Source organism: Tachyglossus aculeatus, chromosome 21 (assembly GCF_015852505.1).
Source record: "Tachyglossus aculeatus isolate mTacAcu1 chromosome 21, mTacAcu1.pri, whole genome shotgun sequence".
NCBI lineage: Eukaryota > Metazoa > Chordata > Mammalia > Monotremata > Tachyglossidae > Tachyglossus > Tachyglossus aculeatus.
The window spans coordinates 81,621,606-81,636,329 of NC_052086.1; the positions used below are offsets into that span (position 1 = coordinate 81,621,606).

The 14,724-nt window shown below is 45.7% G+C and overlaps 1 protein-coding gene across 2 annotated transcripts in view; it reads right to left on the bottom strand.

Moving 5' to 3' along the window:
* TEKT4 (tektin 4) overlaps nt 1-14,724 on the bottom strand; it is a 49,621-nt gene that overhangs the window by 11,390 nt on the left and 23,507 nt on the right. For both annotated transcript variants that reach the window (XM_038763339.1, XM_038763338.1), the window contains exon 3: nt 69-212. In XM_038763339.1, coding sequence (XP_038619267.1) covers nt 69-212 — 144 coding nt within the window. The remainder of the gene's footprint in view (nt 1-68; nt 213-14,724) is intronic.

Here is a 14,724-nt window from a genome sequence, read left to right on the forward strand (position 1 = left end):
CTGGGATAAGTGGAAAGTGTCCACGTTGTGTGTTCCGGCACTCGTTGGTGCCTTTTGGTCTGCCTCACCTGTCCTCTAGCTTGGACGAGTGAGGATAGGACTGGATAACCGTGCTCTGATTGTTATAATGCCCGCAGGTCTCGTCTATGTTGTAGGCTTCAATTTTGTCCGACCAATCCATTTCACAGGTTTGCTTCTGATCTCTGTTCAGCCTGTCAGATGAGGAGAAAGGCCAAAATGTGGTTAGAATTGCACTTATGGTTGACGGACAAAAAGATAGGGCAGATTTAGTACAATGGGTTTTCCACCCTCGCTAAGCCCTCTGAGTTGGCCTAGGAACCCTGCTTACCAATCCCCTCACATGACCCTTCTGCTTCTGGCCCTGCAAATGTATCAAAACGACGGCCTGGAATGTCCTCCCCTACCTCTTCTCTCAGCCAAATTTGCTCTTCCTGACATTACTTGGATTTAGATTACTTGCACTTGGATTTGCACCCTTTATTCACCCTTCCCTCAGCCTCACAGCTTGTGTGTAGGGTTTTACATACCCTACATACTTTATTTTATTATTTACTTATATGTACTTATTTATTTATATTAATCAATTTATAAATAATGTATTTATTTATATTAATATCTTTCTCTCCATCTAGACTATAAGCTCATTGTGGACGAGGAACAGGTTTACCAGCTCTGTGATACTGTACCCTCCCTTATCGCAGTTCTCTGCACACAGTAAATGCTCAATCAATACAATTGATTGATTGCTTGATTGATTACTATACCTCAGAAAACTCACTTCCCCCTTGAAGGCTTTTCAGATCACTTCCTACCTTACCCCAGGCACAATATTAACTAATTAACGCCTATAGGAATTATATTTATGGAATACCTAGAGTAGTAAGCCCTTGGGCAATAGTAAGCACTTAATAAATGCCATTATAAAAAATGCAACAGAAGCAACAAGGCACATTTCTTGCCCACAAGGTGCTTACACTTGCTCGCCGTATTGGGAGAGGCAAAGAAATGCTGCAAATGCAGATGTCCACAAGTCTTGAGTATAGCTGACTCTCGACTGTAAACTCATTATGTGCAAGTGATTTGTCCATTCACTGCTATATTGTACTTTCCCAAGTGCTTAGTCCAGTGCTCTGCACATAGTAAGCGCTCAATAAATACAACTGACTGATGAATAAATAAGTGGAGATTTGGTGGAAGAGGTGACTGGAGGTCTGATCAGGCTCAGGGTGAGGATAATTATTTGAGGAAGGATAGTTGGAGAACACTGGATTGTAGGAGGGCTTTAAAGGTGGGAAGGGCTGAGGTCTGGAGGATAGGAAGTGGGAGGGAATTTCTGGCCCTGAGGACAGAGGGTTGGGGCGGGCTAGACAAGAGTGGAGAATGGCTTAGGGGTGGTCTTGGGAGGAGCCAAGAGAGTGAGAGGTGGGGTAGCAGGTGAAGAGACTGAAAAAGTGAGGTAGAGTGAGTTGGGGGGGAGGAGGAGTGGCTAGAGGGAGTGGGAGGAGACAGCCGATGTTGACCGAGATGGGCAGCCACTGGAAGTTTCAAAGAGATGAGATGTTCAAGTCTCTGCTACACTAAAAAAAGCTTTCAATCAATAGTATTTACTAGTGCTTAATGTGTGCAGAGCACTGTACTTAGAGCTTGGGAGAGATTGGTAGATTGATTGCTTGAGTAGATACAATTCCTGCCCTCAGGGAATTTACAGTCTAGTTGATCCTATCATCTCCCATCTCCTCACTTCACTCCTCTATTTACTCTACTGGACTTTGCCAAGTCCTTAGTACAGGACTCTGCTCACCGCGAGCTGTAAGCTCCTTTAGGGAAAGAGTCACGTCTATTAGATGTACTGTAGTCTACCAAGTGCCTTGTTCAGTGCTCTGCTCACGGTGTACTATAATCGCCTTGAGAGCAGGAAATGTGCCTTCTAACTAATGATAATAATGATAATAATTATGGTATTTGTAATTGCTTATTACATTCCAGGCACTGTACTAAGTGCTGGAGTGGACACAAGCAAATCAGCTTGGACACAGACCCTGTCCCACATGTCCCTGTCACAGTCTCAATCCTCATTTTACAGATGAGGTAACTGAGGCCCAGAGAAGTAAAGTGATTTGCCCAAGGTCACACAGCAGAAAAGTGGCAGAGCCAGGATTAGAGCATTCTGATACCCAGGCCCATGCCTTATCCACTACATCAGGCTGCTTCTCCACTACCTCTACTGTACATTTCCAAATACTCAGTACTGGGCTCTACTCACAATGGACTACTGTAAGCTTTTTAGGGCAGGAATCATGCCTATTATCATGCCTATTATCTGTTGCACTCACAGTAGTCATGGCTCAGTGGAAAGAGCCCGGGCATTGGAGTCAGAGGTCATGGATTCAAATCCCGGCTCCACCACTTGTCGCTGTGTGACTTTGGGCAAGTCACTTAACTTCTCTGAGCATCAGTTACCTCATCTGTAAAATGGGGATTAAGACTGTGAGCCCCCAATGGGACAACCTGATCACCTTGTAACCTCGCCAGCACTTAGAACAGTGCTTTGCACATAGTAAGTGCTTAATAAATGCCATCATTATTATTATTATTATTAGTCCGAAAGATCACTGAGGCAGGAATTGTGCCTAAGTGCTCTGCTCACAGAAGGCTGTAAGCTACTGGAGGAAAAGTTTTTTTATGGTATTTGTTAAGCGCGTACTATGGATCATGCACTGTACTAAGCGCTGGGAAGATACAAGCTAATCAGGTTGGACACAGTTCATGTCCTACACGGGGCTTACGGTCTTAATCCCCATTTTACAGATGAGGGAACTGAGGCCCAGAGAAGTGAAGTGACTTGCCCAAGATCACATAGCAGAAATGTGGCCGAGCCAGGATTGGAACCCAGGTTCGTCTGACTCTCAGGTCTGTCTCTATCCACTAGGTCATGTTGCTTCTCACAGCAATTGTGTCTAATTATTCTATTGTTCTCTCTAAATTCCTTAGTTCAGTGCCATGCTCACTGTAGACTGTAACCTCCTTGAAGGAAGGAATCATGACAACTAGCTCATTTGTACTCACCACGTGCTATGCTCAGTGCTGTGCTCATAATAGACTGGAAGTTCCTTGAGTAAAACAATCACATCTATTAATTCTATTGTACTCTCCCAAGTGCTTAGTACAGTGCTCGACTCACAGTTGTCTATAGGCTCCTTGAAAGCAGGAATCAAGTGTACTAAATCTATAGTACTCTCTTATGTGCTTAGTATAGAGTTCTGCTCACAGTAGCCTGACAGATCCTTTAGGGCAGGAACCATATCAGAATATCTATATAATATTCTTCCCAGTGTTTTTCACAGTGCTCTGCTCACAATGTATTATAAGCCCTGAGAGGTCATGAATTGAGTTTACAAACTCTACTGAGCTCTCCCAATTGCTTAAGCAGAATGCTCAGCACGCTTTGTCTGTAAATTCCTTGCTGGGAAGAGTCATGCCTTCTTACTCCAAAGTGCACTCATATGCTAAGCACAGTGACCCCTAACAGGAGAGACTGTAAGCTCCTTGAGAGGAGGAATCATTCCACTAATTCTGTTTTACTCTCCCCAGTGTTTAGTACAGTGCTTTCCTCACAGTAGACTGTAATCTCCTGGAGGGTGGAAATCATGTCTACTAAATTGATTCTTTCAAGTTCTTAGTCCAGTGATCTGCTCCCAGTAGCCTGCAAGATTCCAGGGGCAGGAAATGTATTTATTCTTTCGACTGTACTCCCCTAAGTGTTACGTTTAGTGCTCTGCTCATAGTAGACAGTAAGTCCCTTGAGGACAAAAGTCGTGTCTAATAACTAATAACTCTATGGCACTCTCTAAAGTGCTTAGTACAGTTCTGGGCTCACAGTAGACTAATCTCCAAGGGCATGAACTGAGCCTTATTATATTACAATATATTATTATGTATTATATAATATTATATTGTACTCTCTCCTCTAGACTGTAAGATCGTTGTGGGCAGGAAATAATAGTAATAATAATAATGATGGCATTTGTTAAGCGCTTACTATGTACAAAGCACTGTTCTATGCGCTGGGGGGAATACAAAGTGATCAGGTTGTCCCACGTGGGGCTCACAGTCTTAATCCCCATTTTACAGATGAGGGAACTGAGGCTCAGAAAAGTGAAGTGACTTGCCCAAAGTCACACAGCTGACAAGTGGCAGAGCCGGGATTAGAACCCATGACCTGTGGCTCCCAAGCCCGGGCTCTTTCCACTGAGCCACGCTGCTTCTCTATAACCAGAAGTTATATAACCAGAAATGTGGCTGGTTATATTATTATACTGCACTCTCCCAATCGCTAAGTCTAGTGCTCTACACACAGTAAATGCTCAATAAGTATGACTGACTGGTAAGTACAGTGCTCTGGAAACAGCCTGAAATCTTCTAGAGGGCAGGAATCCTGACTACTAATTCTATTGTACTCTTTCAGGAGGTTAGTACAGTGCTCTGGTCACAGTAGATCTTTGAGAGCAGGAATTGGGTTACTAACTCCTGTACTCTCCCAAGTGCTTAGTTCAGTATTTTGCTCACAGTAGACTGTAGATTCCATGAGGGTAGTAAGTACTTAACAAATACAATTATTGATATAATAACAGTAACATATAGAATAATAATTATTATTGACTGAGCTCTGGAAGAGCAGGAACTGAACAGGTTTCTTGTCTACAAACTTTACTTTAAACTTTAAAGTGCTTAGTTCAGTGCTCTCCTTACAGTAGCTTTTAAGTTCCTTGAGGGCAGAAATTGTGTCTACTAACTAATGTACTTTCCCAAGTACTTTGTTCACTCCTCTCCTCACAGTAGATTGTAAGCTCCCTGAGGGCATGAATCAAGTCTACTAACTCTATTTTACTCTATTCTACTATCAGAAATGCTAAGTTTAGTCCGCTGCTCACTGTAAGCTCCGTGACAGCAGGAATTAGGTCTATTAACTTTTTCATAGTTTCCAAAGTTCTTATTACAGTGACTGTAAGCTCCATGAGAGCAGAAAACTGCCTCTACTGTACTCTCCCAATAGAGTGCTGTGCTCAGAATAGCCTTTAAGCTCTTTGAGGGCGGTAATTGAGTCTACTAAGTTTATTGTTCTCTCCCAAGTGTTTAGCACAGTGCTCTGCTCTCGGTAGAGTGCAAGTTTCTTTTGGACAGGTTTCATGTCTACTATCTCTAGTTTATTCTTTCAAATGATAAGTATGGTGTTAATCGTAATAATAATTCTCTTCCCAAGTGCTTAGGCCAGTGTGCTGCTCACAGTAGCCTCTAAGCTCCATGGGAGCAGGAAATGTGTCTTCCAACTATTGTATTCTACCAAATGTTTATTGCTTCCCTCATAGTAGCATGTAAGCCCCTTGCAGGCAAAAATCGAGCATACTAACTCCTGTACTCTCATGTGCTTGGTTCAGTGGTCTGCTCACAGAAGACCACGGGAATCATGTCTACTAATTCTATTGTGCTCAGTTACAGTTCTCTTCTCAAAGTTGACTGTAAGCTCCTTGAGGACAAGAATCAAGTCAATTCATCAATCGTATTTATTGAGCGTTTACTGTGTGCAGGACACTGTCTCCTAATTCTATTGTATTCTCCCTAATGCTTAGTACAATGTTCTGCTCACAGGATACTGTAAGCTTCTCGAGGGCAGGAACTGTGACTACTGATTCTGTTGTACCAAGTGCTTAGTACAGTGTTCTACTCCAAACTGCTACCACATTAATATAATCATTCACCTGGAGTACTGCATCAGCCTCCCGGCCTCATGTCTCTTCCCACTCCAGGCCATACGTCATTCTGCTGCCTGAATCATTTTTCTACAAGACATGCCTCCCCACTCCTCAAAAAAATCCAGTGGTTGCCCATCCACTTCCACATCAAAGAAAAACTCACCATGGCTTTAAAGCTCTCAATCACCTTGCTTCCACTTACACTCACCTCGCTACTCTTCTACTACAACCCAGCCCGCACACTTCGCTCCTCTGTGCCTCGATCTCATCTATCTCACCGCCTACCCCTCACCCATGTCCTGCCACTGGCCTGGAATGCCCTTTCTCCTCAAATTTGACAGACAGTTACTCTCCCCCACCTCCAAAACTTTACTGAAGGCACATGTCCTCCAAGAGGGCTTCCCTGGCTAAGCCCCTTTTCCTCTTCTCCTACTCCCTTCTGCATCACCCTAACTTGTTTCCTTTGTTCTTCCCCACTCCCAGGCCCAGAGCAATTATGTACATAGCTGTAATTTATTTATATTAATGTCTGTCTCCCCCGCTCTAGACTTGTAAGCTTGTTGTGGGCAGGGATTGAGTCTGTTTATTGTTGTATTGTACTCCCCCAAGCACTTAGTACAGTGCTCTGCTCACAGTACTCTGTAAGCTCATTGAGGGTATGAGTTCTAGAAACTAGTCTAAAAATTTCTGAAACTAGAAATCAGTCTAGTTTCTAGACTGTGAGCCCACTGTTGGGTAAGAACCGTCTGTATGTGTTGCCAACTTGTACTTCCCAAGCGCTTAGTACAGTGCTCTGCACACAGTAAGTGCTCAATAAATACAATTGATTGATTGATTGATTGAGTTATATAATAATAATAATAATAATAATGGCATTTATTAAGCACTTACTATGTGCAAAGCACTGTTCTAAGCGCTAGGGAGGTCACAAAGTGATCAGGTTGTTCCACCGGGACTCACAGTCTTCATCCCCATTTTACAGATGAGGTAACTGAGGCCCAAAGAAGTCAAGTGACTTGCCCAAAGTCACATGGCTGACAATTGGTGGAGCTGGGATTTGAACCCATGACCTCTGGCTCCAAAGCCTGAGCTGTTTCCACTGAGCCACGCTGCTTCTCACTAATTCTATTGTAGATAGAATACTATCTACAATAAATACGATTTATCTGATAGCTCTAATGTATTTATCTATGATAAATAGGATTGAATGATAGCTCTAATGTAGATAGGGATAGTGTCTACTCTACTAAACAGAGTGCTCTGATCAGAGTAGACTCTATATTACTCTCCCAAGTATATAGTAGATTGCTCTGCTCGCAGTAGACTGTAAGCTCCTTGAGAACATGATTTAAGTCTACTGATTCTATTGTACTCTCCCAAGTGCTTGGTACAATGCTCTGCTCACAGTGAACTGTAAGCTCAGTGAGGGCAGGAATCATGTCTATTCACCATATTGTACTCTGCCAAGTGCTTAGTACAGTGCTCTGCACTCAGATTGAGATCAATAAATACTACTGATTGACTAACCTCAAATGGAAAAGCAAACCATGGAGGCTTTGGATGGAGTAAGAACAAGATCCAATAATAATAGTAATAATAATAATAATAATAATAATAATAACATTTGTTAAATGTTTACTATTTGCCAAGCACAGTACCGAGAGCTCGGGTAGACACAAGATAATCAAGTCATCCACAGTTCCTGTCCCATATGGAGCTCACAGTCTAAGAAGGAGCAAGTAGGATTTAATTTCCATTTTACAGATGAGGAAGCGGAGCACAGATAAGTGACGTGAATTGTCCAACGTCACACCACAGACAAGTGGCGAAGCTGGCATCAGACCCTAGGTCCTCTGAGTCTCAAGCCCGTTCTCTTTCAACCAGGCCAAGCTCCTTCCCCATGAAGCAATGCCCAATGAATTACATTTTGTGGGCAGGAAAGGAGCATGAGCCTGCTGAAATTATCCCAAGGTTCCAATGCAGGACACTCTACCCAGTGGACACTCAATAAATACCATTGTTGTTATTTGCTGGTCACGATATGTGAGGAGAATGACTAGTGAAAGAGAACTAGCCTGAGAGTCAGGAAGCCTAAAGCTTAATCCCAGGTGTACCCTTGGCCTGCTCTATGACTTGGAGCCTCAGTTGTCTCATCTGTGAAATGGGGCTATTCCCCCCAATTCTTCCTGCATCATAGGGATGTGTGAGGATACAATGATAATTACATTGAGATGACTATGCAAATCCAAGTTGCGGCTGTGGTTGCTGTGGCTGCCGTGGTTCCTGAGGTATCTAGGAATGCTGCTATTGAGTGCTGTGGGCTGTAATAATAATAATAATAATAATAATAACAATAATAATGGTATTTGTTAAGTGCTTACTAAGTGTCAGGCACTGTACTAAGCACTAGGGTGGATACAAGCAAATTGGGTTGGACACAGTCCCTCTCTCACGTGGGGCTCACAGTCTCGATCTCCATTTTACAGATGAGGTCATTGAGACAGAGAGAAATTAAGTGACTTGCCCAAAGTCATCAAGCTGACAAGTGGTGGAACCGGGATTAGAATCCATGACCTTCTAACTTCCAGCCCTGTGCCCTATCTATTATGCCAGGCTGCTTTTCCCCACAGGCCATGCCCCTCCCCCTGGATGTTGCTACTGAACCCCACCAGGCCATGTCCCCATGGTGCTTATACTTCTTTCTGGGTTGGGCAGAGAGAATATCCCAGGTGTGTCTTCCCAGAGCATCTGTCTGCTCCCTCCTCCTTTCCCTCCCTGGATTTGCCTGCTCTCCCATTTCTTCTCTCTCTGGCCAGAAAAACTGTCCAGCCTTCAGGGAAGGAGCTGGAGAGAAGGCATCTTCCCACTGCAGCTCTGTGCTTACCCTGTTCTCCAAACAGCCAAGCCCCCACGGCCTGCTCTCTGCCTTAGTCAGTATGGACTGAACCAGGAATCAGGGGCCTCTGGGCCTGGTTTTAAGACTTTCAGGGCTGGGCCTGCTGATGAGTTTCATGGCCTGAAGATGGTGGCTGTTTTCAGACGGAGCTGGCAGTGGCTTACAAAGACCCCGGATCTACTGGTGGGGGTCAGTGACCCCAGAGATACACTGTCAGTATGAGTGGCATCGAGTGGATTCCTACAAAATGGCACCCATATGATAACATCAGGCTGCTTGCAGCATAACGCACATAACATCACTTGGGATCTGGGACTTTGTCTTTAGTGAGTCTCCATCCTAAACCAGATGGAACTGCCCCTTCATCAGTTGGGACTAGCTGGGGGAGACCGTCCTGGTTTGTGCCAATGCTCCTGTGTTGCTCCCATGTTGCTCAACTCCACTCCCACCATTCCCTCTTCAGGGGTGGGGCGGTGAGAGTGATGGAGCTGGGATAGGACCTCAGGGCTCCCAGCTCCACATCTGGTCAGGCAGCCAAATGAGCATGGAATCTGGGGGTCAGGATCGGGGGCAGGCGGAGGACTGTTTCTCCATCCTCACTGGGTCCCTTTTTCCCTGCTCGGTGGAACAGGAAGTGGGTCTGGGGTCCAGGAAGAAGTGGACTCGTGTCCCTTCCCACCATCACTTCTGGTTCAAGAAGGGGAGCAGGGATGGGGAGCGCAGGGAGGGTTGGAGGAACATATTTCCTGGGGCTTCCCAGCCCCCAGACACCCCTGACCCTACTGCATCAGCGGCCCCATGTGGGCTTCCTTGGGCCCTGGCCCCTTGGCAGCCTTGGGGGGTGCAGTCAGGGCCTGGGTGGGCAGTGGGTTAAGAGGAGAGGGTCGGAGCCAGTCTCACCGGGCCTGGCACTCCCTCCTCTATCCCCCACAACCCGCCACACTTGACCGGGGCCTCACAAGCCAGAGGAAGACCAGCCAGAGTGATGATCTTATGTCACCCCCAGCATTTAGCACATAGAAGGGTCCTAATAAATGCCACTAGGGCATGGTGTTTAGTATAGTCTCACCAAACAATGGAAGCACTTGAGTACTTTATTCCTAGCCTCAGGCCTCACATTTGTACACACACACACACACACACACACACACACACACATCACATATCACACACATTTAACTTCTAGTTTTACCTCTCCGTTGAATTCCCTGTTGAGCAGGGTTATCCTAAGGGGTCTGTACTCCTGCCCGCTGCTCCTTGATCTCCCAGCTTTTGCGCTTTGTCAACCATTTTGGCCCATTGCCCTTCAGACTGCAAGCTCCTTTGAGGACAGGATGGGCAGGTGGCCCATGCTACTGTGGCCCACTCTTGAGGGAGCTCAGTCCCAAGCCTCGCACTCAGCAAGAGGTTGGCATAAAAAGTCCAATGGCTGATGGATGGATAGGGATATAGATGAGGGCAGACGGCTGGAAGGCTACCTCTACCCAAGGCAGGACCTAAGACCCTGAGTTTACGCATAGTGAGTCCATGAACATTGGGAAGCAGGGTGGCCTCCTTCCAATCTGACTTCCGTCCCTCTCTCTTCACAGAAACTGCCCTCTCAAAGGTCACCAATATTCTCCTTCTTGCCATATCCAATGTCCTCTACTCCATCCTAATCCTCCCCAACCTCTCAGCTGCCTTTGACACTGTCGACACCCTCTTCTCCTGGAAACATTATCCGACATTGGCTTCCCTGACACTGTTCTCTCCTGATTCTCCTCCTATCTCTCCGGCTGCTCATTCTTACTCACCTTTCATGGGCTCTTCCTCTCCCTCTAACTGTGCAAGTCCTTTAAGGCACAGTTTTGTGTCTCCTTCTATTCTGTATCTACACCCACTTCCACAGAGAACTCTTTCTCTCCCAGGGCTTCAATCGCCATCTATATGTGGATGATCTTTGGCAAGTCACTTAACTTCTTGCGCCTCAGATTAGACTGCAAACCCTACATGGCTTGGGCACTGACCACCTTGTACTTCTCCCAGCCTTTGGCCTCTAGTTAACACTTAAAAATACCACGATTATTATTAGGTCTTGGAGATAAGATCGTTTTGGGGCAGCATTGACATCAGTTGATGGTCATCAGGCCCTATTCACTGGGAAGCAAAGTGAACAATACCATCACCAGTATCATAGGGTTGGCTCTATGGGTTTCCTGAAGTAAACTAACCTAATTCAGGATCTACTCTCACTGACAACTTTTTAATCAATCAATCATATTTATTGAGCGCTTACTGTGTGCAGAGCACTGTACCATACCAGGGACTTGAAAGACTCCAAGTATTTATTTGTATAAGAAGTGCATTAATGTCTGTCTTCTCTAGACTAGCAGCTCATTGTGGGCAGGGATTGTGACCGTTACCATTATATTGAACTCTACCAAGCACTTAGTACAGTGCTTTCCACACAGTAAACGCTCAATACAACTGAATGAATGAATACAATGTAATAGATTTGGTAGAAAGGTTCCCTACCCAGAACGAGCTTACAGACTAGACACACAACTTTTTCTTAGAATTGACTTCTTTGTGTGCCTCAGTATTATCAGTACAAAACAAGGCTAACAGTTGCAAGTGAGCTCTAATAATAATAATTATAGTATTTGTTAAGCGCCCTCCTCCCCTTCCCATCCCCCTGCCTTACCTCCTTCCCCTCCCCACAGCACCTGTATATATGTTTGTACATATTTATTAATCTATTTATTTTAATTGTACATATTTAGTATTCTATTTATTTTATTTTGTTAATATGTTTTGTTTTGCTGTCTGTCTCCCCCTTCTAGACTGTGAGCACGCTGTTGGGTAGGGACCGTCTCTATATGTTGCCAACTTGTACTTAGAGAAGCAGCGTGGCTCAGTGGAAAGAGCCCGGGCTTTGGAGTCAGAGGTCATGGGTTGAAATCCTGGCTCCGCCACTTGTCAGCTGTTTGACTTTGGGCAAGTCACTTAACTTGCCCAAACACAGACTCCGTCCTCTCCTGGTTCTCCTCTTATCTCTCCGGTCATTCTTTCTCAGTCTCTTTTGCAGGCTCCTCCTCCCCCTCCCATCCTCTTACTGTGGGGGTTCCCCAAGGTTCAGTGCTTGGTCCCCTTCTGTTCTCAATCTACACTCACTCCCTTGGTGACCTCATTCGCTCCCACGGCTTCAACTATCATCTCTACGTTGATGACACCCAGATCTACATCTCTGCCCCTGCTCTCTCCCCCTCCCTCCAGGCTCGCATCTCCTCCTGCCTTCAGGACATCTCCATCTGGATGTCCGCCCGCCACCTAAAGCTCAACATGTCGAAGACTGAGCTCCTTGTCTTCCCTGCCAAACCTTGTCCTCTCCCTGACTTTCCATCTCTGTTGACGGCACTACCATCCTTCCCGTCTCACAAGCCCGCAACCTTGGTGTCATCCTCGACTCCGCTCCCTCATTCACCCCTCACATCCAAGCCGTCACCAAAACCTGCCGGTCTCAGCTCCGCAACATTGCCAAGATCCGCCATTTCCTCTCCATCCAAACTGCTACCCTGCTCATTCAAGCTCTCATCCTATCCCGTCTGGACTACTGCACTAGCCTTCTCTCTGATCTCCCATCCTCGTGTCTCTCTCCACTTCAATCCATACTTCATGCTGCTGCCCGGATTATCTCTGTCCAGAAACGCTCTGGGCATATTACTCCCCTCCTCAAAAATCTCCAGTGGCTACCAATCAATCTGCGCATCACGCAGAAACTCCTCACCCTGGGCTTCAAGGCTGTCCATCACCTGGCCCCCTCCTACCTCACCTCCCTTCTCTCCTTCTACTGCCCAGCCCACAACCTCCGCTCCTCCACCGCTAATCTCCTCACTGTACCTCGTTCTCACCTGTCCCGCCGTCGACCCCCGGCCCACGTCATCCCCCGGGCCTGGAATGCCCTCCCTCTGCCCCTCCGCCAAGTTAGCTCTCTTCCTCCCTTCAAGGCCCTGCTGAGAGCTCACCTCCTCCAGGAGGCCTTCCCAGACTGAGCCCCTTCCTTCCTCTCCCCCTCGTCCCCCTCTCCATCCCCCCATCTTACCTCCTTCCCTTCCCCACAGCACCTGTATATATGTATATATGGTTGTACATATTTATTACTCTACTTATTTATTTATTTATTTATTTATTTTACTTGTACATTTCTATCCTATTTATTTTATTTTGTTAGTATGTTTGGTTCTGTTCTCTGTCTCCCCCTTTTAGACTGTGAGCCCACTGTTGGGTAGGGACTGTCTCTATGTGTTGCCAATTTGTACTTCCCAAGCGCTTAGTACAGTGCTCTGCACATAGTAAGCGCTCAATAAATACGATTGATTGATTGATTGATTAACTCTTTGGGCTTCAGTTACCTCATCTGTAAAATGGGGATTAAGACTGTGAACCCCACGTGGGACAACCTGATCACCTTGTATCCCCCCCCCCAGCGCTTAGAACAGTGCTTTGCACATAGTAAACGCTTAATAAATGCCATTATTATTATTATTATTACTTCCCAAGCCCTTAGTACAGTGCTCTGCACACAGTAAGCGCTCAATAAAGACGATTGAATGAATGAATGAAAAGCAAAGGAATTGAAGTCCGAGATTTGAAGTTTGAAAAGCAATCCTTTCATTGTCCAGCAGGTGGCAGTGTCAGCTAAGGAATGACGAGGACTATGCGGCCTCCCGACACAAAGGGCTCAGGATCTTATAATAATAATAAAAAATAATAATAATAATAATAATAATAATAATGGTATTTGTTAAGCGATTACTATGTGCCAAGCACTGTTCTAAGCCCTGGGGGTATACAAGGAGATCAGGTTGACCCACGTGGGGCTCACAGTCTTCATCCCCATTTTACAGATGAGGAAACTGAGGCACAAAGAAGTGACTTCATTCATTCATTCAATCGTATTTATTGAGCGCTTACTGTGTGCAGAGTACTGTACTAAGCGCTTGGGAAGTACAAGTTGGCAACATATAGAGACGGTCCCTACCCAACAGCGGTTTCACAGTCTAGAAGGGGGAGACAGACCACAAAACAAAACATATTAACAAAATAAAATAAATAGAATAAATATGTACAAATAAAATAAATAAATAGAGTAATAAATACATACAAACATATATACATATATATAGGTGCTGTGGGGAGGGGCAGGAGGTAAGGCGGGAGGGTGAAAGTCCCACAGCTGACAATTGGCGGAGCTGGGATTTGAACCCATGACATCTGACTCCCAAGCCCGGCCTCGTTCCACTCCACGCTGCTTCTCTAAGTCACCCGGTGGATTTCGCTGTCTGCCAGACCCATTCATTCAGTCGTATTTATTGAGCACTTACTGTGTGCAAAGCACTGTACTAAGCGCTTGGGAGAATACAATGTAACAACACAGACTCTGAATTAATGGCTCCTGCACCCATCTGGCCTCTTAGTGTCACGCAGGCCCCCACAAGGAGGGGTGCTGTAGGAACAGTGCCCCAACTCTAGTTGTAGATAGTAAAAGCAGAGGGAAGAACCTGCCTGTGTGCTCCCCAGGCCAGGACCAGTCCACTCCCCATGCCCTGCCTAGTCTACACTCCACGCCTCGTCTAGTCTACTTCTTGGGTCTCATCTAGTCCTCACCCTGAATCTCTTCTAATCCACTCCCAAGGTCTCATCTAATCCATTCCCTGAGCCTTGTCTGTTCCCTGGACTTTGCCTAGTCTACTCCATGAGCTCTATCTATTCTACTATGCTTTGTTTAGTCTACTCCCTCAGGTCTTGTCTAGTTTACTCCCCATGCCTCTTTTACTCTACATCATCCAGGGCAGAAAGCTAACCGTGGGTACGGATCTTTCTTTGTCGAGCTGCTTCTGCCGGCACAGGGCATCTTCCATTGGATCCACTGATGATGCTGATGGCATTTATTAATCACTTACTATGTGCAAAGCACTGGTCTAAGCACTGGGGAGGTTACAAGGTGATCAGGTTGCCCCACGGGGGGCTCACAGTCTTAATCCCCATTTTACAGCTGAGGTAACTGAGGCACAGAGA